The sequence below is a fragment of the Macrobrachium rosenbergii genome, chromosome 40 (genome assembly GCF_040412425.1).
Source record: "Macrobrachium rosenbergii isolate ZJJX-2024 chromosome 40, ASM4041242v1, whole genome shotgun sequence".
Lineage (NCBI taxonomy): Eukaryota > Metazoa > Arthropoda > Malacostraca > Decapoda > Palaemonidae > Macrobrachium > Macrobrachium rosenbergii.
Genome location: NC_089780.1, coordinates 18,427,666 through 18,454,382, shown reverse-complemented (window position 1 = coordinate 18,454,382; position 26,717 = coordinate 18,427,666). Strand labels below are relative to the sequence as shown.

The 26,717-nt window shown below is 36.9% G+C and overlaps 1 protein-coding gene across 1 annotated transcript in view; it reads left to right on the top strand.

Moving 5' to 3' along the window:
* LOC136826334 (probable serine/threonine-protein kinase irlD) overlaps positions 1-25,997 on the top strand; it is a 57,500-nt gene extending 31,503 nt beyond the window's left edge. The window contains exons 2-3 of the mRNA XM_067083587.1: positions 15,817-15,896; positions 25,574-25,997. Of these exons, the coding sequence (XP_066939688.1) occupies positions 15,817-15,896; positions 25,574-25,997 (504 nt within the window). The remainder of the gene's footprint in view (positions 1-15,816; positions 15,897-25,573) is intronic.
* Positions 25,998-26,717: the final 720 nt, after the last annotated feature.

Sequence of the window (26,717 nt, the reverse complement as noted above, 5' to 3'; positions counted from 1 at the left end):
GAGAGAGAGAGAGAGAGAGAGTTTTGCGTTTGAAAACCTTCGTATAAACGTTATGAATAAATTCGAACAGAGAGAGAGAGAAAGAGAGAGAGAGAGAATGGAAGTATTTTGCGTTTGAAAACCTTCGTATAAACGTTATGAATGAATTCGAAGAGAGAGAGAGAGAGAGAGAGAGAGAGAGAGAGAGAGAGAGAGAGAGAGAGAGAGTGTCTGCTGTTGGTGCATCAGCTACACTGCCATTTACATGGTCAGACAATTCACTAATATTCATCACTTATAAAAGTTAATGCAATCACAGTAATTCGTAAAATTTGAAAAACGTTGTAGACATTAAAATCAATTTCAAGGTGGCAGCCAAAGTAGATATAGAAAATTGTAAAGCAAGTTTAAGCCATGTCCTGAAAATCTTTTATTTTACTTGTTTTCTTTTCATTTCGCCAAAAATGATTCACCAAAGGAAATGTTCTTAAAATAACTTCTCTATTTTATACAAAGAGAATCAATAAGAACAGGTACCAGTGGGGTCAATTTTTCTGTAATTTCTCTCGTTATCAAGAGATCACTTCTCTATTCTAGACGAAGAAAATCAGTCAGAACAGGTACCAGCGGAGTCAATTTTTGTGTAATTTCTCTCGTTATCAAGAGATATTTTTCTACATGACACGTGTAACGTAGAATACCTTCAATGGAAGAAAAATACAAAACCAAAACTCGTCAGTATTTTCTACTCTTTAACATTCTACCTTTTTCTTGGGATTCAATTTGAACATGTCAAAAAAAAAAAACTTAGATGCCAATTCCACATGAATGCATAACGACAGCATAAGAAAGAAAGCGACCGAAATCAGAAAAACGAATAAAACTTCTGAGAATCTAAGAAAACTGTCACCCCAAAACAGAATCATTTCGACATGGGCAAGTTTGGCAAAATAGAGCGAGTGAGAAAGGTGTCTCTTCTCTGGTCCCCCCAGGCTCCTGGGAGCAGAGGAGAGGTGAGGAAGAAGGAGGAAGGGGTGGGGGGGGAAGGGGAGGGGGGGGGGGCTAAGTTCCCAAAATTTATGAACCGGAGCATCGCCTTGCCCTGAATATTAAGATGAGGAGGATGACATCTGCGGAGGGCTAGTCTCCCCTCACGCCAATTTTTTTTCTTTCTTTCTTTCTACATTATTCATCGGTGAGTCCGAGGGTCCGGGAAGCTCCTTGCCAATGTTAAATTGTTTGATCAATTTTACACACTTGAAGCACCGTGGATGGACAAACTTTTCTCTCTCTCTCTCTCTCTCTCTCTCTCTCTGTTGTTATGTCTGACGGATCTTTTAAGTTTTATTCCTGACAATATTAGTGCCGGAAATCGGGAGTACACGAGAGAGAGAGAGAGAGAGAGAGAGAGAGAGAGAGAGAGAGAGAGAGAGAGAGAGAGAGAGAGAGAGAGAGAGAGAGACGGTTAAAATACATTGTACTGAGAATGGACTATGAGAAAACAGGTGAGAGAGAGAGAGAGAGAGAGAGAGAGAGAGAGAGAGAGAGAGAGAGAGAGAGAGAGAGAGAGAGAGAGAGAGAGAGAACGGTTAAAATATATTGTATTGAGAATGGACTACGAGAAAACAGGTGAGAGAGAGAGAGAGAGAGAGAGAGAGAGAGAGAGAGAGAGAGAGAGAGAGAGAGAGAGAGAAACGGTTAAAATATACTGTATTGAGAATGGACTATGAGAGAGAGAGAGATAACGGTAAAAATATATTGTATTGATAATGGACTATGAGAAAACAGGGAAGAGAGAGAGAGAGAGAGAGAGAGAGAGAGAGAGAGAGAGAGAGAGAGAGATTTGACAGTCCAATTATTGCAATATATACAGGAAATTCTGCTGAAGTGCACTTTACTATTTAAACTTATGAAATCAAACGTTACACAAGTAAACTTTCGAAATCTGTAATAATTCTATTTTCTTTAAATTTAGGATCAATTTTTTTTTGCACAATATTCGGCATTATCAGTTAATTGCAACCTCGGAAAAGGACATTTCCAGCTGATTACACCATGAAGATTTTAATTACATTTACTTCACATTTAATTCACATTTACTTCTTTCATTATTTTCAATTCAGTTTGAATTAAGCAAAATTCAAATCCTTGATACTGTATTTACTCATTTCTTCTATTATAAATAACTGGGGAAATAATTTTATGCGTAGATGATCATTATAAAAAAAATCTTAAAATAAAAAAGGTTCAAGATACATTAAAGGAAGTAACAAAGGAACAAATAAAAAAAAAATAAAACTCGGTTCCATACCCTAAGCTCTTTTCAATGCAGGAGTCCCTTGTCAAACGCCACTTGAAAAATCTATCAGAAATCGCCTTCAGATCAGAGCGATTTAAAAGTCAGTCTTTTCAGTTTTTTAATATGTGAGCTACGCAAAGTCCGGAATTTTCCTGTCTTTACATCGGAAGTAAACTCCTAAAACGAGAGAGAGAGAGAGAGAGAGAGAGAGAGAGAGAGAGAGAGAGAGAGAGAGAGAGAGAGAGAGAGTAAATTAAATGTGTTAAAAATTGTGGTATAGGGATTGAAATATTGCGAATATGTTACTAAAAGGCTATAGGAGAGAGAGAGAGAGAGAGAGAGAGAGAGAGAGAGAGAGAGAGAGAGAGAGAGAGCGAGCGAGCGAGCGAGAGAGAGAGAGAGAGAGAGAGAGAGAGAGAGAGAGAGAGAGAGAGAGAGAGAGAGAAATGGTTAAAAAGTGTAATGCAGTGTGATGCAGTGAAACATTGCAAATACGTGACTAAACAGTTACAGAGAGAGAGAGAGAGAGAGAGAGAGAGAGAGAGAGAGAGAGAGAGAGAGAGAGAGAGAGTGTATAATCAACCATAAAGAACTGAGAGATACATTCGAATAATCCCTCAGAGAAGATCACGTAAGTAATTCATTCATACACAGAAAGGAGCAAAATTCAAAATCCCCCAAAGAGGTTTTGGCAGCACTTGTGAGTGGGCAAGAGGAATGGTTTGGGGATTTATGGGGGGAAGGGGGATTTATATTGGGGAGAGGGGGTCCCTATGGATTGGGGATTTATGGGGGGAGGGGTCCTCATAGCTGGAGGATTTAAAGGGTAGGATAGAGTCGCAAGATTATGGAGGATGGGGGGATAGAGAACGAATGATGATAGGATCAGCAGTAACGATCTCTCTCTCTCTCTCCACTCTCTCTTTCTCTCATTTCCATTGTTATTTCCGTGTTTTCTTCCCCCCATAATTTTAAGGGTTTATCTTTTTAAACACTTCCAGCCTCATCTTTCTTTGCTGCATCCTTCCTCTCTCTCTCTCTCTCTCTCTCTCTCTCTCTCTCTCTCTCTCTCTCTCTCATTTCCACTGTTACTTCCGTGCTTTCTTCCCCCCACAATTTTAACGGTTTATCCTACCGAACATTTCCAGACACACCTATTTTTTATTCTCTCTCTCTCTCTCTCTCTCTCTCTCTCTCTCTCTCTCTCTCTCTCTCTCTCTCTCTCTCTCTCTTTTTAGGTCCTTTTATAATAAACAAAATTGCGTCTGAAATAAAACCGAGAAAAAAAAACAATAGCATTTATACTCTTGTTCATTCTTCTGCCCACCTCTTCTCCCCTTTGTCCGTAAGCCGTGGAGAGAGAGAGAGAGAGAGAGAGAGAGAGAGAGAGAGAGAGAGAGAGAGAGAGAGAGAGAGAGAGAGAGATCGTTTACCTGGCCTTCCGAGTCCCTTACTTCCACTTCACCTATTCAATGGACGGCGCTCTTTTTGATCCTTGAATGTTTTTCCTCTTTCTTTAATTTATTTCTTTATTTTCTTTCCTTATTCACGGTTTATTAAGCCTTTTTTATTATGACTGGTCTTTTAGTAGACGGGGTTGAAGAGCTGTGATACTTGTCAACCTATATTACCTCATTTGTTTTTCTTTCGTTTTGTTTTTAAGTAATTTAAATAATTCCGTGTCATGGGACGTCCATACACTCACATACACACACACATACACACAAACACAAACACTCACACAAACGGGAGGTCGGGTACAAATATGCTTACTGCAACATGCTCCCACGCACGTTCCCAGGTCTGGGTAATACTCCTTGTTTTGTTTGCAATATACATTTGGAAGAAAAGATTTATTCTAAGAATGTTTTCCACTTGGGGTACTTCTATAAAAATAAACTCGATTGTCATAGATGTACACTCACACACACACACACACACACACACACATATATATATATATATATATATATATATATATATATATATATATATATATATATATATATATATATATATACATATATATATATATATATATATATATATATATATATATATATATATATATATATATATATATATATATATATATATGTGTGTGTGTATGTGTGTGTGTGTGTGTGTGCATGTGTATTATGCACTCAAGTAAGCAAAATGAAAGAAATTACATGTGTTCACTTCTACTGCTGGTCATCCATAATAATCTTTAGTTCACCTCTCTCTCTCTCTCTCTCTCTCTCTCTCTCTCTCTCTCTCTCTCTCTCTCTCTCTCTCTCTCTCTCTCTCTCATTAGACGGTGCATTTTCATGTTTAGAACGGTCTTATGGAAATTTATATCATTCATCGTAAAGATTCATATACACTGATATTCTTGTGTAAGTCCTTGGGGTGTAAGAGTGGAAAGGCCTTTCAAATAAATATTTGTATACCTTTCACATTTATCTAATCCAATTGGGTTCAAATACTAAAATCAATAAAAACGAAATTAAAAAAGTCTGAATGGGGGACCATAGAGACCCAGAAGAAAAAACTTTGAATAAATGGAAAGAGATAAAAAAAAAAAGACGAAAAGGTGGAGGAGTAAAAGCTCTCTCTCTCTCTCTCTCTCTCTCTCTCTCTCTCTCTCTCTCTCTCTCTCTCTCTCTCTCTCTCTCTCTCATGATTGTAGGCGTATATATTTATATACTGTATATATATATATATATATATATATATATATATATATATATATATATATATATATATATATATATATACACATATATATAATCATCAATAATTATGAGTAATTATATATATATATATATATATATATATATATATATATATATATATATATATATATATATATACACCTATTTTTCTTTTAACGTCCCAATCCGTTTTACTGAAATTTTCATGTGTTTCTGAAGTGCTTTCAGCACTTTTGCTCGCATCAAATAACAAGGATTGACTCTTCTCTATGAGCACAACAACTATTGAAATATTCAGGACACCATTATAATTCTGGTAAGAGTAAAGAACACTTGAAATATTTTCCCTGCAGGATGAGATTGTGAAATACGACCCCCGCAATGGCTGCTGTTTGTAGTAAGAAACTCAAGGTAACAAAGTCACTAATTTATGCACCATCTCAAAGGGTTTTTAGTCTCTTTAGAACCGTAGATAACGTAGACGATCAAAAAGGAAGCTTATGAGAAAAAGAATAGCCCAAGAAAAGAGAAAATATGTAAAATAACTGATACTGGAAGTGGATTTATTCCAGACTAAAAGAAATAGAGAATGAATACATCATAAACAAAAGGATTTTTGGGAATACAAAAAAAAACTTTTATTTAAAAAGAAATAAAGCTGGGTAGGAAAAATGGTGTCTTACTGGTTTTTTAAAGTATTTTGTTAATGTTCAAAAGTTATAGCCACGCTTATAATGTATTGCATTTATTACTGGAATTTTACTTCCCATAAGTTTGAATTAGATACCCTGGGCATGGTCTGGGTTCCAATGACACGGTAGGTGAGAAAGAAATGCTGGTGGGCAAACCGACAAACAGGCATTATGACCTGGGGTTAGGTCAGGTTTTACTAAAACCCCTTCAACCACTTAGTATGGGTTACAGTAACTGAGTGAAACCAGTCACACTAACGGCCAGACCAGCATACTGATGGAAAGATGAATGATCTTGCTTTATACACATCTATATCAAATTTGATTAAAATCCTTCAACCAAGTAACTGGCATCAGATGACGAGGTAAGCACGAAAGATGTAAACTCGCAAATTACACCACCAGCAACAGGAAAGCGAAAGTAATCGTAAATGCAGCGTATTAAAAAAATCTTCTGTCAACTGAAAAGTAAAGATTACATTATACTGAAAAATCTAAATTACTCCACCACAGATTACGATAACTTAAACTCTCATCAATTTTACACGTGCCTACTTAAGAAATGTCAGCTATACTGACCTCTGAGTTAAGATAATGTAAAAGGTGTGTAGGAGTAATATTGATGAAGTAGCCAAAACGAAACTGGAGAGGAATCATTTACATATATGATAGGAAAAGACAAGACTTGTACAATAAAGTCAAGAAACACAATTACTGAAAATGGTGGCATTATAGTTCCTGAAGGATATTATTCAAGTTAAATAATAATCTCTTTAAAAAAATGAGCCTTTTGGAAATTAAACTTCAAAGGCGTATTGGGACAAGGTAGAGAGGAGAGGTGGAAGGGGAAGGAGTATATAATGTCAGAAGAAAGAAGATTAAAAGAGGAATTTCTTCTTTGTACTGAGGAGATCTGGACTGTGGGAAGGAGTCTGTCTTGAGCAGAAGGAGGAAAGATGGATGATGGTCTAGTGCAAAGGCTTTCTCACGCTTTCTTTGGACTTGGTTAAGAAGTATAACAACTAAAATAGAACCTTATTACGTGGAAATATAAAAGGTGAAACATTCCACGTGGGAAAAATTAAATCATATAATTTTCGAGCACAAAAAAAATTTTAAATCGTATAATTTTCAGGCAAATAAAATTAAGATCACATAATTTTCAAGCAAAAATAAATTAAAATCATATAATTTTCAAGCAAAGAAAATTAAATTCATACATTTTTCAAGTAAAGAAAATTAAAATCATATTTTGAAGCAAAAAATAAAAAATAAAAATTATATAATTTTCAATCATTTATTACTATATGAAGAATAGATTTGATTCTGAGTCACTCTCGTTTGAAAAGAAGACATATTCGCCTCTACCATTTTAATAAAATGTTTATATGGCGATTAGAAGTCTCCTTTGCCTGATAAATACTACATATAAACCAATGAACGACGCTTAAATATATCCGTGTAAAAAAAAATTATTTTAATTATCAGGCTGGAACAACATCCATCTCTTTAAATCATACACTTAACGGACTGTGAAAAGTTCATTTACATTAGACTGTTGCTGGAAAAAAAATAATCAATAAATGCTATTCAAATTCTAGGCGTTTCTGAAGAATGTGTATTAAAGTGTATTTATCAAAAAAATACTCACGAATGCAACTCCTAGTTTCAACCGATAAAAATACGTTATGTCTAGTATACAACAGCCGATTACTTGCTGCTGAATATACTCTTTATATTTCAGTATATATGAGGTGTATACTTGTATACTTGCTGCTGAGGAGGCTCTTGTGTAGGTGTATAATGTGTATGAGTGGTTTTTACTGTTTTTGAGGTTCATGGATTAAACAGCATACGTTTATAGAAAATACTGCAGCACGCCTCGAACGTTTATGAAGACGTTTTCTTCCTAGTTGCGAATACACACACAAACACACACACACACACACACACACACACACACACACATATATATATATATATATATATATATATATATATATATATATATACATATACATATATATGTATGTACATATGTTTGTGTACATACATTCATATATATATATATATGAATGTATGTGCATGTACACACACACAACACACACACACACACATATATATATATATATATATATATATATATATATATATATATATATATATATATAGATATATATATATATATATATATATATATATATATATATATATATATATATATATGAATTTATGAATATACATGTACATATATATATATTTATATACACGTATATAAATATCTATAGTATTTTAATTTTCCATTGTTATCATACATACTTGAATATCTATTAATTAACATCTGAAAGGTTTCATTGCACTATCATACAGAATCACCGTGTACAGAGAACATGCTCATATATGGTATAACAAGACAATTTCAACTGCACAGGGATGGCTAGTAATTTCATATCACCTTGGCCCCAGGATAGGAACCAAAGAACGTGAATAATTAATCAAAGAGACATACAAATAAAAATCTCATTTCAAAAAGAAAGAAATAAAAAAAGAGGTGGGTGGTTGTTTGTTGTGGGGGACAAGCTTTTTGGAGATTAAACATCAAAGGTTTGTTAGAAGGACCAAGAGAGGAAACTGGTTGGTGTGTGTGTGTGTGTGTGGGGTGGGGGTGGGGGGTTGTTCGACTTTGGGCTGGGGTGGGTGGTGGGGAGGGGGGGCTTGAGATTGAGGAGCAGGGAGTATATAATACGTAAGGAAGGACTACTTAACGAGTTCTCAGTACTGAGGACATTGGTAGTATTAGAGTGATAGTCGGAGAATGTTGTCATTATATCAGTATAATGCGAGGAAAACAGAAGGTAATTATAACAGAATTAACCTTAGTACAATGAATTACAACAGGTACGATATACCAAAATAACTATATCAATACTATTCTTATGAGACTTCATGATACATTAGTTCGATCTTGAGTCTCGTTTGGCTGAAGACAGATTCATTTGTACCATTTAAGACTAAAAAAAAAAAAAAAAAAAAAAAAAAAAAAGGAGTTGGAGTTGTTGAAATAAAGGGGATGAAGCACAAGGCTCTAAAGGTGGAACAGGGAGTAAATCCTAAATTTGTACAAAGAAGTAATTGTTAGAGGTGCTGGACAGCAAGACAGAAGAAAGAAGGAATGGAGGTAAAATAAAAGGCTAAAAGGTGGATGCAGTTAGGGGCCGAAAGGAAGCTTCAAACATCCTTTAGCAATGCCTACAGTGCACCATGTGAGGTGCACTGACCATCCTACATTTTGACTAGAACTTCTGAATAAATGTATTACTCCACTAAAATTTTTTTTACCTTGATATGACGATATCTAGATTTGCCCAAATTTCTAGCGTGCCTCTTCCCCTTCCTACCCCTCCCCATAACCCCTTTCCCAAGCTTCCCCATCTCCCTGTCTCAATTAAAAAAACAATTCCACACTAATTAGCTAATACCTGTATTCGGATGATCCCACTGGCTACTGAATTTTTGCAAAATTAATTTTCAGAGGTGATATCATATAAAAAAAATTAATTGTTAATTCAGGGTGAAGTTCTCTGGTCTCATTTACAATTATAAAAACATCCGTCGTTAATGTTTTTATTAAAACAATTCAAAGGATGTAGGAAAATTTTCTTTATTGCGAAAAGTGGTACTTTAATGTATGGATAATATTTTTGTCCTAAGACATTACTTACGATTTGACAAAGCTCATCATGGGATTTAGAGAAAATAATCTACAGCAGAAACCTTTTTACTTTAACCTTCCTTTACCAATGTATAGAACTGCAATAAAACAAATCAAGCTATTTCACTTTCCATAATTTTAACGGAGCCAAAGAGAGTAGCAATATTTTCTCTGTATTAAAAATTTTAGGTGATCATCAGATTAGTTATTGGTGACCAGATGGTTTGACACACACACACACAATAATATATATATATATATATATATATATATATATATATATATATATATATATATATATATATATATATATATATATATATATATATGTACTATATTCCTAATACGATCTATTATCAGGTTGAAATGTGTATATATATATATATATATATATATATATATATATATATATATATATATATATATATATGCATGTTTATATATCTGTATACAGATTCCTAATACGATCTATTATCAGGCTGAAATTCTAAAAGGTTAACTACGACCTGATTTAGAGGCTCTTTAGACCATCAAGTGAAAAATCTTTAATGCCAATTGTTATACCTTACGACAATTAGGAAGAAATGTCTTATGAGGCAATTTTTAAAAATAAGCGAAGCGTTAACGCAAAAACAAAAGAGGGGAAACAACTAAAAAGAATAGAAAATTTTTTTTATACGAGAAAATTTAATTTTTGAAATAATCAAAAAGAATAGAAAATTCTTCATACGAGAAAATTTAATTCTTTGTACAAGAACGTTAAAGCAAACGCATGAACTTGTACCTAACAAATGTTACAATACCTTTTATTTTTTTGAAAGTCAAGCCCACAAAAATGTCTGAGTTCCCCCCAAAAAAGTTTATCCGATCTTGAACGAAGAATCAATAAACTAGAAATAAAAAAAAAATCGTTCGTGATAAGGAATTAATAATTAATGTACATCAAATTTCATGAATAATAAAACAATTCACGATATCGCAGAATGAGAAAACGCGAAGAGAGCAAATAAAATAAAAAATAAATAAATAAAAAAAAAAAAAAGATTCTTTTCATCATACTTTGCACAGACATCGTTAACCAACGTTACGTTGTGGAGACTTTAAAGAATCACGGAGGCGGAGACAAACGACATAAGTAAACAAGAACAGAGGAGGAGGAGGAGGAGGAGGAGGAGGAGGAGGGGGAGGGGGAGGAGGAGACGGTGCCGCGTATCAAAGCAAAAAGAATCAGTATGTGAATTTTTCTCTCCAACCTTTGAGGGAGAAACGGGTCCTTGGTGGGGATGGTGGAGACTTGTGGGGAGGGGTGGGGAGTGATGGGGAGACCATGTTTAGTCCGTATGAATTATTAATCAAAGCTGATTAAGGCTAAAAAGCCCTAAAAACGATGAGCAACCTCGGGGAAGATTAAAGCATCAAAGCCTCGTTGGAGAATGGGGGAGAGAGGAGGGGGATTGGTGGGGGATTTGTGGGGAGGTTATAGTAGGAAGGGAAGGAGAGGATCACATGATAAGAAGTAAGCAGCCTGAGGTAGGATGATAATAATAATAATAATAATAATAATAATAATAATAATAATAATAATAATAATAATAATTATTATTATTATTATTATTATTATTATTATTATTTTTGAAAGAAAACCCACAAGATTCCTGAAAGTACTCGAGATTAAAGTAATATGTAAATATTTTCAAGTAAACAAGTTATACACAGGAATCTTGTGGGTTTCTCTTTCCATCTTCAAAAGAAAAGTGAAAGAAATTTATTATTATTATTATTATTATTATTATTATTATTATTATTATTATTATTATTATTATTATTATTATTATTATTATTAACAAAGTAATTTCACAAGACAACTAAGTCAAAATAATTTCCATAAGACTCTTCCGAAAGGTTCTTCAATATGAGGTATTCGAGGAATAATAAGTATTTCCACACTTTCTATAGCAGAAACTCTCTCTGAAAGCAAATCTGATTACAATTGCTTTTGATATTAGTGGCTTATCGAAGAATATATAAAACAAAAAATTCAGGTATCAACAACGTAATATCATATGTCTTTTCTTCAGGTACATAAGCGAAAGCCTTTCATTAACAAGTATTCCTTGAACTCTATTTTATACATGTAATGGAACTGTTAGTCAGAAAAAAAATGACCGAACTATTGAACTACTTGCATACCATTCATATATTTATAGTATGATAATGCTATTACTTTAATAAAAAAAACTTGAAAAGAAGGATGATTCAGTTTGTGTCCTTGTTATGAGCAGTCGGTGTCATTATTTCTTGCAATGACGAAGTGGATTAGGTATGCCAGTCTTATCTTCAGTGTATTCATCGTTTGAGAGTGAAACACTTTCAAGCCAAGTGGAAACACTGTTACAACCGCATACAAAGACTACCCCCCCCCCTCCCGGTAATCATACATGAAACGTAAACCTTTCTTCTCTCATTTCCTGATGAATAACTGCGCGTACCTGTGTATTCCGGTTGGCTATGCAGTTATATATATTCTGTGTATCGTCATTCAGCGTCCCTCCGCTCTTTTGTGGAGATGGCTGATAAGGACTGGAAGGGGGCCCTTTCACCTGTCTCTTCTCCTCCCATCTCCCTCCCCCCACCTCACCTGTCCCTCCTCCAAGTGGACGTCGAGGATCAAAGACGCCGCCTAACTTTGACCCGCAGTGATTTCGAATGTTCCTTTCAGCGCGGCGGGATTACTCGGCCGTCTGAGGAGGGGTGGGGGTGGGGGTTTGAGGGGGCCGTCTATTGACTGCTGTCAAATAACGAGGGTCTGTGGTTGTGTTACTTGTTACATTAACTAATTGGGGATGAGGCAAGGTGGGTATCCTTTTCTGTCCTCTTACATTTAGATCTGGTTCAATATTATAATGTGTAATTTCTCTCTCTCTCTCTCTCTCTCTCTCTCTCTCTCTCTCTCTCTCAGTCAGCTTTTCTATCACCTCAATCTCCCCTCACTTACTATTTCTGTTAGTCTCCTCCCAAGCTCCTGTAAACTCTCGTCCCCAGGAAACCGTATTATGTTCCCGCTTTTGTAAATATTGCAAGGTCAGAAAGTCTACCTGTTTTGAAAATCCCATTTCATTAGGAAGAGGGTCAGAAAATAATCTCTTTATTCCGCTGTCTCTTTTATGTTTTGCGTTTCAATTTTTTATTCATATTTTTTTATAATTTCATACCAGACGAAATGCAAACAACAATTTTAAAAATTAAACTGGACAAGAAATGACGAAATTCTTGCCAGTAAATTAGACTATGTGCCATGCACAATCAGAATAGACAAGGTCCTCTTATGCCATTCATTATTCTCTCTCTCTCTCTCTCTCTCTCTCTCTCTCTCTCTCTCTCTCTCTCTCTCTCTCTTGAACGAAATAAATCATTTGCACCCCGGCCTTTTTCATTAGAGTGAGTAAATGTCTCAGAACCTGACATTCTGCCCTGAATTGCAGACTCATTTTTCTCCCTCATATTTCAGATTTTAAATTCATGTTTTTGTATCTTTTTTGCTTTTTTTTCATTATTTTTTATGCTTTTTTCTCCGTCGGAGAATAACACAAGAAGCTTGGGAAATAGAGAGATAGAGGGAAAATGTTAAAATTACTGACTGTAGTCGTGTAATTGTGCAGTCAAAAATTTTTTCTCGTTCATAATGAAATGAATCTCTTGTAAATCCAAAATGATGTTATATAAGGGAAAGCGAAATTAGCGCATGCAAGAGCCAAAAGTTTACACAATTAATTTTGGATGTGCACCTGTGTGTGTATGTGTGTGTGTATTTTGTGTGATAGCGGATGCGTCGGACTTGTACATTATTACTTAATATATCGTTCATAACGTAAAATGAAATTAACGCCTACTGGAGTGAAAAGTTTGCACAACTGTTTTTGGCCTTTGTACCTGTGTGTGTGTGTGTGTGTTATGTATGAGCGTGAGTGTATGTGTGTGTATATGTGTATTTTGAGTGAAAGGGTTGTATCAGTTTTGTACATTACATATATTGTCTTCACTTAAATAAAGTATATTCCTAGGCAATGAAGTGAGATTTGATAGCTAAATGGAATATTTGCCCTTTACCTGAAATGAATCAGTGAATCATTATCATAAGGTTGAGAAATTAGTGTCAATCTTGTTCTCTGTCTGTTTGTCTGTCTGTCTGTCTCTCCTCCAAAGAAATCATATCTCTGCATAGTCAGGTGTTATAAGACATACCGGTATGAATCCCTCTGTTATCCGGTATTTTAAGACATACCTGTATAAATCCCGCTATTATCCAGTATTTTAAGACATACCTGTATAAATCCCTCCATTATCTGGTATTTTAAGACATACCTGTATAAATCCCTCCATTACCTGGTATTTTAAGACATACCTGTATAAATCCCTCCATTATCTGGTATTTTAAGACATACCTGTATAAATCCCTCCATTATCTGGTATTTTAAGACATACCTGTATAAATCCCTCTTTCATCCTGTATTTTAAGACATACCTGTATAAATCCCTCTATTATCCGGTATTTTAAGACATACCTGTATAAATCCCTCCATTATCTGGTATTTTAAGACATACCTGTATAATCCCTCCATTATCCGGTATTTCAAAACATACCTGTATAAATCCCTCTCTATAATCTGGTATTTTAAGACATACCTGTATAAATCCGTCATTATAATCCGATATTTTAAGACATCTGTATAATTCCCTCTATTATCCGGTGTTTTAAGACATACTTGTATAAAACCCTCTCTACAATTCGCTATTTTAAGACATACCTGTATAAATCCCTCTATTATCCAGTACTTTAAGACATACTTGTATAAATCTCTCTATTATCCGGTATTTTAAGACATACTTGTATAAATCCCTCTCTATAATCCGGTATTTTAAGACATACCTGAATAAATCCCTCTACTGTCCGGTATTTTAAGACATACCTGAATAAATTCCTCTATTATCTGGTATTTTAAGACATACCTGTATAAATCCCTCTATTATCCAGTATTTTAAGACACGCCTGTATAAATCCCTCTATTATCCAGTATTTTAAGACTTACCTGTATAAATCCCTCTATTATCCAGTATTTTAAGACGTACCTGTATAAATCCCTTTCTATAATCCTGTATTTTAAGACTACCTGTATAAACCCCTCATTATAATCCGATATTTTAAGACACCTGTATAATTCCCTCTATTATTCGGTGTTTTAAGACATACCTGTATAAATCCCTCTCTATAATCCGGTATTTTAAGACATACCTGCATAAATCCCTCTATTGTCCGGTATTTTGAGACATACCTGTATAAATCCCTCTATCATCCAGTATTTTAAGACATACCTGTATAAATCCCTCTATTATCCAGTATTTTAAGACGTACCTGTATAAATCCCTCTCTATAATCCTGTATTTCAAGAAATACCTGTAGAAGCTTTCATATAATCCAAACGATCACTGCACAAATAACTTCTAAATATTGCTTTGCAAAAAAACAAACGCCTTCCCATTTCCTTTATTCGAGAAATGAACCGTCACATAAAATTCTTCTTTAAAAATATGATTTCCAGAAATGACTCGAGGCCTGTCTAGGATTGAATTCATGCTGCTCTCCTTCTTCCAAAATCGTTTTCTCTCTTTTTTTTTTTTTTTTTGTTTATTTTTCTTTCCTTGCCTTTGCTGCGTTTCATTATTCCGCCTTTAATTTATCGTGGAAGTTGGCTGTTCACGGATTCTGAATTGCAAACGCGGGGAAAAATTCCAATGAGAGAGAGAGAGAGAGAGAGAGAGAGAGAGAGAGAGAGAGAGAGATTCTAAATAAGTCCAAATCAATGTAAATGTTCTGATTACAACAATATTTTCCCACCGACAGTTCTGAGAGAAGTAAATAAGTTTACCTTAGTTTAACCAGACCATTGAGCTGATTAACAGCTCTCCTAGGGCTGGCCCGAAGGATTAGATTTATTTTACGTGGCTAAGAACCAATTGGTTACCTAGCAACGGGACCTACAGCTTATTGTGGAATCCGAACCACATTATAGCGAGATATGAATTTCTATCACCAGAAATAAAGTCCTCTAATTCTTCATTGGCCGGTCGGAGATTCGAACGCTGGGCCAGCAGAGTGCTAGCTGAGAACAGTACCCACCCGCCCAATGAGGATTTGAGAGAGAGAGAGAGAGAGAGAGAGAGAGAGAGAGAGAGAGAGAGAGAGAGATTTCAAATATGTTCAGATCTCTGTAAATGTTTTGAATACTATAGAATTTTCCCACCGAAAGTTCTATATGACTTCTGATCTATCCAGAGCACCTATAGTTGTATGCAAAATATGCCATTTATTGATTTATAAAATTAAGAAGAAATAACAGGATTTAATACTTCCACGCTGGTATATCAATATCACAAAAATAGAAGAAGAAGAAGAAGAAGAAGAAGAAGAAGAAGAAGAAGAAGAAGAAGAAGAAGAAGAAGAAGAAGAAGAAGGAAGAGGAGTAAAGAAGGCATTTGTATACAACGTGATAATAATTCAATCCACTACAAGGTTATGAATCCCCAATGAATTATTAACAGTTCTAAATATGAATAACCTAATATAGTCATAAGACAGACACACCTTATTCTCCTGAAAGAACGAGGAATTAGAAGAAAAAGAAGAAGAACTGGTGGAAGGAAAAAAAGGGAGCCATTAAACTCTCAGGCCACTGCTTCTCTTGGAACAGGAGATAGAGAAGAAGAGGCTGTAGAAGGGGAGGTTGAGGGGGGGGGGGGGTGGAGATGGAGAGAGGGAGAGGAGGGCTAATCTACCAAATTTATGATCTGGGACATCGCGTCGTCCTGATTATTAATATTGGCTGGGGGAGGGGAGGGGATGTTCTTTCGAAGCCTAGGCCTATTTTTTTTCCTTCTTTTTTTTATAGCCGTTAATCGATAATGTCTAAGGGGTCAGGGGTCTCCAGCCTTCACATAATTACATATTTAAAGGTGACCCCAACAAAGATTATCTGCACTAGAGATTTCGAAGGAAACACCACGTCTTCCATGTCTCTCTCTCTCTCTCTCTCTCTCTCTCTCTCTCTCTCTCTCTCTCTCTCTCTCTCTCTCTCTCTCTCTCTCTCTCTCTCTCTCAATGTTTGCCTAAAACATCGTACAAGCACATATGCTTTCAGAGAAAGAGAGATATCTAAAGAGATATATTTTCTAATGCAACTGCAGTGGTATTTTATTTTGTGTGAATGGCTGATTCAAGAACGGCTTTTTGAACCTGTTCTGTTTCTGAGATTATCTGAATACCATTCAGATATTAAATGAAATTATGACATCTGTCTATATTTCGTATCTTTCTCTCTCTCTTCCTCTGTAATCATAGTTTATATACATACATACATACCCACATACATGCACACACATATATATATATATTGAACATATATGTATTATATATATGTATGTGTATATATATTTATATATTCATAAATGTATGTATGTATGTATATATACACAGTAAATATATATATATATATATATATATATATATATATATATATATATATATATATATATATATATATATATATATATATATATATTTATATACACACATACAAGTGTGTATGTATGTATGTATGTATTATGAATGACTGTAAGTATTATGTGTAAATATAATTTTTGCATCACCCTCCTAGTTAATATGTATACACCCACAGCAACCCTTTACAAGCCCTGAATGCTCACTGCATTCAATTCCTCCATTCACATTCATTAAAAAAAAATGTTATTTCGCCAACATAAATATAAACCAGACCCTTTATTCACACAAGGAACCATCAGATGAAATACTTGAAAATATGATTTCCAGAAATAGGTCGAAACCTGTTTGGGAGTGAATTTGTGTCGGATTTCTTTCAATATTCTGTTTCTCTCTTTTCGATTTATTTTTTTTTTTTTTATATTTTCATTTATTTTCCTTTCGTGGAATTCGATACTTTTCTTGCTATGTCTCTTGAATACGTTTTTGAAAGTTGTTACCAAGGAAGGTCCGTTCGTTAGGAACATTTGTGAGATATTCTGGGTTAAAATGAGAGAGAGAGAGAGAGAGAGAGAGAGAGAGAGAGAGAGAGAGAGAGAGAGAGAGAGAGAGAGAGAATTTTTCTCGTTCCACTACTGATACGTTTGATAGCTGTCACTAAGGAAGTTCTTTTCGTTAGGAACATTTATGATATATTCTGGATTGAGAGAGAGAGAGAGAGAGAGAGAGAGAGAGAGAGAGATTGATACTTGCTCCTCTGCTGACATGTTTGAACGTAGATACTAAGGATATTATGAGAAAATATCTGAATTAGAAATCTTCATGAAATAATCTAGATTAAAATGAGAGAGAGAGAGAGAGAGAGAGAGAGAGAGAGAGAGAGAGAGAGAGAGAGAGAGAGAGAGAGAGAGAGAGAGAGAGAGAGAGAGAGAGAGAGGTTAATACTTGTTCCTCTGTTGACATGTTTGAACGTAGATACTAAGGATATTATGAGAGAATTTTTGAATTAGAAATCTTCATGAAATAATCTAGATTAAAATCAGAGAGAGAGAGAGAGAGAGAGAGAGAGAGAGAGAGAGAGAGAGAGAGAGAGAGAGAGAGAGAGAGAGAGAGAGAAATCGTTGGACTGGTATGAAGAAATAAAGGAATACCGAACACAACATGTTCAAATTCCATGTAACATCACTTCTCCATAACTTGTCATCACCGAAAGCACTTATAAGGACTGAATAGACGCTGTGCTTTTATTTTTCCGAATTTTTTTTTATAATTATCTTTGTTTTTCATTTCTTTCCTTTGCTTCTTGCTTTATCCATCTTTGGAAAACGCTTGAAGCTTCTGGTAAATGAATAGATCAGATAAATAGTTCGGATATACGCAAGAGTTTAAATTACTTATTTAGCGTTCAATCTATTATATGCAAGAAAAGAAAACTATCCGTTTAAACTGATAAAATTTAAATATATTTCGCTGGTGTCTTAACGGCTTGTCACCCAACAGTTCCTGACATATTAATTCAAATTTTAATATAAAAGTATGTGTGAAAAATAATATCTAAGGAACATGAACGGTCGTATACATGAGTACGTTTTAAGTCTTGGGTCGAATACAGTCATTTAAATTGTAATATTTTATCAAAACGAACAGAAAAAACATAAAATAATGACGACATTTTAGTTATTACCTCTTGTGACAACAAACTTATCTGTTTAGAATGCATTTCCTATATCTTTTTGAAGGATTTCAAGTAATTTGAATTTCAACGAATGAAAATTCTAAGCTTAAATTGAAATACTGGCACAAGGATACGAAACTCACAGATGGTTACCAACCTCTCTCTCTCTCTCCTTTACGTATATACATACAAATATACACATAATTTTTACTTAAATTCGGCATTTTCAGTTTTCTGTAAAAGAAAACTATTGTGCCGGCTTTGTCTGTCCGTCCGCCCTCGATCTTAAAAACTACTGAGGCTAAAGGGCTGCAAATTGTCATGTGATCATCCACCCTCCAATCATCCAACATACCAAATTGCAGCCCTCTAGCCTCAATAGTTCTTATTTTATTTAAGGTTAAAGTTAGCCATAATCGTGCATGTGGCAACGATATAGGACAAGCCACCACCGGGCCGTGGTTAAAGTCTCATAGGCCGCGGCTCACAAAGCATTATACCGAGACCACCGAAAGATAGACCTACTTTCGGTGGCCTTGATTATAAGATGTGCAGAAAACTCGATTGCGCCGAAGAAACTTCGACGCATTTTTTGCTTGTTATAACTTGGAATGACCTTCTGACGTTTCGACCTGAATTGCATATTCAGCTTCTCATTCCTACCTGGAACTTACTTTTTTGCATCATGAATTCGCCTAGATTTTTAATTTTTTTTTTTTATCTTTGCGTCTGCCCAACTTTAATCTTCTCTGAGGTAAAAATTCACAAACGCCATGAAAGCACGGATTCGCAGTACGACTCGGTACGTAAAGAGAGAGAGAGAGAGAGAGAGAGAGAGAGAGAGAGAGAGAGAGAGAGAGAGAGAGAGAGAGAGTTTAATGAAAATCTTTTCAAATTTCAGCATTCTGGAATATTTGGAATAATTTTTAGATACCTATGTAAAGGTAAGTTAAAAAAAAAAATAATGAAGAATCTCAGCTTCTCAGTAACCTATCAAATCCCAACAAAGAGTTTTCTCTTGCACTTTTGTCAATTTGACTCTATTTCTAAAAAATAAAAAAAAGATATAAAATGACGAAGAGTTAAAGAAGGTAAATTGGTGAGGGCGGTAAAAAAGATTTTATGACGGAAGGTGAGTGACTGGTTTGATGTTAAGTTGGAGAAGAGACAATGATGTTTTATACTCTTTAAGGCTTCTTAATACCTTTTATGGATGGAGTTATATGAGAAGTCAGAGAAAAGATAATAGAAGTATGTGCTAGATTGTTGTTTAAGATGGGTTGTAAATGGATTGTGGAATGACTGATGTTTAAGACAACTAGGTACTGGCTTAGGATACTGAAGATAAGCGGAGATTAATTAGTGAAATATCTTAAAAGATTTTGCAAGAGAGGAAAGAAAGTGAGTTTTGAGATGGTTTAGTCATGTGGAAAGATTGGGAGATGACAGGCTGGTGAAAATAATATAAACTCGAAAGTGTTACCAGGTAGGAGGGGAAAACATGGTATGAGATGGATAGATGGAATGAAAGAGGTAGTGAAGAAGAGAGAAACGACACTGTGTGTAGGGGGGTTCAACGCACTGTTGGTGAGCCTCCTATTTCGGTGAATGAATACGCAACAGTTGTTGATGATTACTGCTTAGAGAAATATTCCCCAGTTCAGCATTTTCAATGTGAATGCGGCAGTAACCACTACCCATTCTTTAATTTGTAGCCAACCCTTGTTACAGGAAACGCCTTTTATGTTAAAAAAACTATATAAACATTGAAAATCTCGTGACTTAATACGGAAGACCAAAGGAAAAAAAAACTCCCCATTGAAGCCGGTGCCAAAGAAGGAAAGTAAAAAAAAGTTCCGTTCTTTTTCGTCAGTTTTTTTTTATGTAGGAAACCTTTTGTCAAACATCACTTGGGAAATCTATCTGAGATCACCTTGAAATCTGAGCGAGTTAAAAGTCCAGTTTTTTTTTTTTTAAGTTTTACTAACCTCAAAGAGCAAATCCTGAGAGAGAGAGAGAGAGAGAGAGAGAGAGAGAGAGAGAGAGAGAGAGAGAGAGAGTTTATGGATATTCGTAATGACTGAAAGGCTTGGAGAGAAAGCATCAAAGAAAATTAATTGATTATTGAAAGCCATAAAATCCAAAACTCATTAAGACATAACAGAGAAGGGGCATGGCGTTTAAAGACGGACAGAGAGAGAGAGAGAGAGAGAGAGAGAGAGAGAGAGAGAGAGAGAGAGAGAGAGAGAGAGAGAGAGAGGACTTTCGGTCCCATTACATTCACTTCATCTACTCAACGGACAGTTCTTTACCTTTTGAACTCTCTCTCTCTTTCCATTTTTCCGTTGTTTGAATATTTCATTATCTTTTCTATTCCCGCCTATTCTCAGAACTAAGTTCATTTTTTAACGTCGTTTAAGGGAACTGATATTTGATAGGATCTGTAGTTTAGTTTTCAATTGAACGGTTTTTTTACCATTTTCTTATATACTGTATATATATATATATATATATATATATATATAAATTTCTGACTCACGTCGGGATCGAACCCAGGTCTCTCAGGTGGAAAGCAAGGGCGTTACCCACTGGGCCATACAAGTCTAAAAGAAGTTGGAACCTGAGAGCAACTGCACCCAAGGAATTACCTGAGAGACCTGGGTTCGATCCCGACGTGAGTCAGAAATTTATTTCTGTTCCACACGTGATTGTGTGTTGATGATTTCTATCTTATTCACTCAGAAGGGATAATTCGAATGAAATGTTGTCTATTGGGTCATTGCTGAGTCGGGAAGTTGGGGAAAACTCGCTGGTATGCAAGCAGTTAGCTTGCCCAGGTAATTCCTTGGGTGCAGTTGCTCTCAGGTTCCAACTTCTTTTAGACTTGTATGGCCCAGTGGGTAACGCCCTTGCTTTCCACCTGAGAGACCTGGGTTCGATCCCGACGTGAGTCAGAAATTTATTTCTGTTCCACACGTGATTGTGTGTTGATGATTTCTATCTTATTCACTCAGAAGGATAATTCGAATGAAATGTTGTCTATTGGGTCATTGCTGAGTCAGGAAGTTGGGGAAAACTCGCTGGTATGCAAGCAGTTAGCTTGCCCAGGTAATTCCTTGGGTGCAGTTGCTCTCAGGTTCCAACTTCTTTTAGACTTGTATGGCCCAGTGGGTAACGCCCTTGCTTTCCACCTGAGAGACCTGGGTTCGATCCCGACGTGAGTCAGAAATTTATTTCTGTTCCACACGTGATTGTGTGTTGATGATTTCTATCTTATTCACTCAGAAGGGATAATTCGAATGAAATGTTGTCTATTGGGTCATTGCTGAGTCGGGAAGTTGGGGAAAACTCGCTGGTATGCAAGCAGTTAGCTTGCCCAGGTAATTCCTTGGGTGCAGTTGCTCTCAGGTTCCAACTTCTTTTAGACTTGTATGGCCCAGTGGGTAACGCCCTTGCTTTCCACCTGAGAGACCTGGGTTCGATCCCGACGTGAGTCAGAAATTTATTTCTGTTCCACACGTGATTGTGTGTTGATGATTTCTATCTTATTCACTCAGAAGGGATAATTCGAATGAAATGTTGTCTATTGGGTCATTGCTGAGTCGGGAAGTTGGGAAAACTCGCTGGTATGCAAGCAGTTAGCTTGCCCAGGTAATTCCTTGGGTGCAGTTGCTCTCAGGTTCCAACTTCTTTTAGACTTGTATGGCCCAGTGGGTAACGCCCTTGCTTTCCACCTGAGAGACCTGGGTTCGATCCCGACGTGAGTCAGAAATTTATTTCTGTTCCACACGTGATTGTGTGTTGATGATTTCTATCTTATTCACTCAGAAGGGATAATTCGAATGAAATGTTGTCTATTGGGTCATTGCTGAGTCGGGAAGTTGGGGAAAACTCGCTGGTATGCAAGCAGTTAGCTTGCCCAGGTAATTCCTTGGGTGCAGTTGCTCTCAGGTTCCAACTTCTTTTAGACTTGTATGGCCCAGTGGGTAACGCCCTTGCTTTCCACCTGAGAGACCTGGGTTCGATCCCGACGTGAGTCAGAAATTTATTTCTGTTCCACACGTGATTGTGTGTTGATGATTTCTATCTTATTCACTCAGAAGGGATAATTCGAATGAAATGTTGTCTATTGGGTCATTGCTGAGTCGGGAAGTTGGGGAAAACTCGCTGGTATGCAAGCAGTTAGCTTGCCCAGGTAATTCCTTGGGTGCAGTTGCTCTCAGGTTCCAACTTCTTTTAGACTTGTATGGCCCAGTGGGTAACGCCCTTGCTTTCCACCTGAGAGACCTGGGTTCGATCCCGACGTGAGTCAGAAATTTATTTCTGTTCCACACGTGATTGTGTGTTGATGATTTCTATCTTATTCACTCAGAAGGGATAATTCGAATGAAATGTTGTCTATTGGGTCATTGCTGAGTCGGGAAGTTGGGGAAAACTCGCTGGTATGCAAGCAGTTAGCTTGCCCAGGTAATTCCTTGGGTGCAGTTGCTCTCAGGTTCCAACTTCTTTTAGACTTGTATGGCCCAGTGGGTAACGCCCTTGCTTTCCACCTGAGAGACCTGGGTTCGATCCCGACGTGAGTCAGAAATTTATTTCTGTTCCACACGTGATTGTGTGTTGATGATTTCTATCTTATTCACTCAGAAGGGATAATTCGAATGAAATGTTGTCTATTGGGTCATTGCTGAGTCGGGAAGTTGGGGAAAACTCGCTGGTATGCAAGCAGTTAGCTTGCCCAGGTAATTCCTTGGGTGCAGTTGCTCTCAGGTTCCAACTTCTTTTAGACTTGTATGGCCCAGTGGGTAACGCCCTTGCTTTCCACCTGAGAGACCTGGGTTCGATCCCGACGTGAGTCAGAAATTTATTTCTGTTCCACACGTGATTGTGTGTTGATGATTTCTATCTTATTCACTCAGAAGGGATAATTCGAATGAAATGTTGTCTATTGGGTCATTGCTGAGTCGGGAAGTTGGGGAAAACTCGCTGGTATGCAAGCAGTTAGCTTGCCCAGGTAATTCCTTGGGTGCAGTTGCTCTCAGGTTCCAACTTCTTTTAGACTTGTATGGCCCAGTGGGTAACGCCCTTGCTTTCCACCTGAGAGACCTGGGTTCGATCCCGACGTGAGTCAGAAATTTATTTCTGTTCCACACGTGATTGTGTGTTGATGATTTCTATCTTATTCACTCAGAAGGGATAATTCGAATGAAATGTTGTCTATTGGGTCATTGCTGAGTCGGGAAGTTGGGGAAAACTCGCTGGTATGCAAGCAGTTAGCTTGCCCAGGTAATTCCTTGGGTGCAGTTGCTCTCAGGTTCCAACTTCTTTTAGACTTGTATGGCCCAGTGGGTAACGCCCTTGCTTTCCACCTGAGAGACCTGGGTTCGATCCCGACGTGAGTCAGAAATTTATTTCTGTTCCACACGTGATTGTGTGTTGATGATTTCTATCTTATTCACTCAGAAGGGATAATTCGAATGAAATGTTGTCTATTGGGTCATTGCTGAGTCGGGAAGTTGGGGAAAACTCGCTGGTATGCAAGCAGTTAGCTTGCCCAGGTAATTCCTTGGGTGCAGTTGCTCTCAGGTTCCAACTTCTTTTAGACTTGTATGGCCCAGTGGGTAACGCCCTTGCTTTCCACCTGAGAGACCTGGGTTCGATCCCGACGTGAGTCAGAAATTTATTTCTGTTCCACACGTGATTGTGTGTTGATGATTTCTATCTTATTCACTCAGAAGGGATAATTCGAATGAAATGTTGTCTATTGGGTCATTGCTGAGTCGGGAAGTTGGGAAAACTCGCTGGTATGCAAGCAGTTAGCTTGCCCAGGTAATTCCTTGGGTGCAGTTGCTCTCAGGTTCCAACTTCTTTTAGACTTGTATGGCCCAGTGGGTAACGCCCTTGCTTTCCACCTGAGAGACCTGGGTTCGATCCCGACGTGAGTCAGAAATTTATTTCTGTTCCACACGTGATTGTGTGTTGATGATTTCTATCTTATTCACTCAGAAGGGATAATTCGAATGAAATGTTGTCTATTGGGTCATTGCTGAGTCGGGAAGTTGGGAAAACTCGCTGGTATGCAAGCAGTTAGCTTGCCCAGGTAATTCCTTGGTGCAGTTGCTCTCAGGTTCCAACTTCTTTTAGACTTGTATGGCCCAGTGGGTAACGCCCTTGCTTTCCACCTGAGAGACCTGGGTTCGATCCCGACGTGAGTCAGAAATTTATTTCTGTTCCACACGTGATTGTGTGTTGATGATTTCTATCTTATTCACTCAGAAGGGATAATTCGAATGAAATGTTGTCTATTGGGTCATTGCTGAGTCGGGAAGTTGGGGAAAACTCGCTGGTATGCAAGCAGTTAGCTTGCCCAGGTAATTCCTTGGGTGCAGTTGCTCTCAGGTTCCAACTTCTTTAGACTTGTATGGCCCAGTGGGTAACGCCCTTGCTTTCCACCTGAGAGACCTGGGTTCGATCCCGACGTGAGTCAGAAATTTATTTCTGTTCCACACGTGATTGTGTGTTGATGATTTCTATCTTATTCACTCAGAAGGGATAATTCGAATGAAATGTTGTCTATTGGGTCATTGCTGAGTCGGGAATTTGGGGAAAACTCGCTGGTATGCAAGCAGTTAGCTTGCCCAGGTAAGTCCTTGGGTGCAGTTGCTCTCAGGTTCCAACTTCTTTTAGACTTGTATGGCCCAGTGGGTAACGCCCTTGCTTTCCACCTGAGAGACCTGGGTTCGATCCCGACGTGAGTCAGAAATTTATTTCTGTTCCACACGTGATTGTGTGTTGATGATTTCTATATATATATATATATATATATATATATATATATATATATATATATATATATATATATATATATATACACACACACACATTACCGATACTGTTATTAATTCAGTGAAACGTCACACCATCCACAATTAATATAATTATGCATATTGTGGCTTAAACTTATATCACAGGGAAGAGCTCACCAAGGGTTCAGGAACACAGAATGGTTCAGTTCACCCTCCCCACTATTCTTCTACCTCCCCTCTTACCCCTGTTCTTCTACCCCCCATCTCACCCCTTCCGTTCTCCTACCCCCTCACGCCCATTCTTCTACCCCCATCTCACCCCCTTCCATTCTCCTACCTCTCCCTCTCATTGCCATTCTTCTACCTCCCCATCTCACCCCTATTCTTCTACCCCCATCTCACCCCTTTCATTCTCCTACCTCTCCCTCTCACCCCTATTCTTCTACTTCCCCCTCTCACCCCTATTCTTCTACCTCCCCCTATCACCCCTATTCTTCTACCTCCCCCTCTCACCACTTCATTCTCCTGCCTCCCCCTCTCACCACTTCATTCTCCTGCCTCCCCCCTCTCACCCCTTCCTTTCTCCTAACTCCCCCCTCTCACTCCTTCCTTTCTCCTACCTCCCCCCTCTCACCCCTTCCTTTCTCCTACCTCCCCTCTCACCCCTTCCTTTCTCCTACCTCCCCCTCTCACCCCTATTCTCCTATTCTTCTACCCCCCATCTCACCCCTTCTATTCTCCTACCTCCCCTCTCACTCCTCCCTCAATCTTCCCCCCTCTCTCTTTCTCTCTCTCTCTCTCTCTCTCTCTCTCTCTCTCTCTCAATTAAAAAAGCAATTCAACACTAATTAGCTAATACCTGTATTTAGATTATCCCACAGGCTACTGCATTTTTGGGAAATTAATTTTCAGTCATGATATCATGGAAATTTAATTGTTAATTTAAGGGAAGGGGGAGGGGAGGCTGACTTTCCTGATGTTATTCGTGATTATAAAAGCATCTGTCATTTGCGCTTCGTTAATCTTTATTTATTTGAACGACTTATGGAAGTCTGTTTAGTGTGAAACTAATGAGTTTAAGATAAATGTGAGTAAATTATCTTTTTTTATTAGAGTATTGTTTGGAGAAGAATTTCTTACCTATTAGGTATACTTATAAACTTGAGGATTAGGTTATATACATAATTATATATATATATATATATATATATATATATATATATATATATATATATATATATATATATATATATATATACTGTATATATATACATATATCTATATATGTGTATATATATATGTAAATACA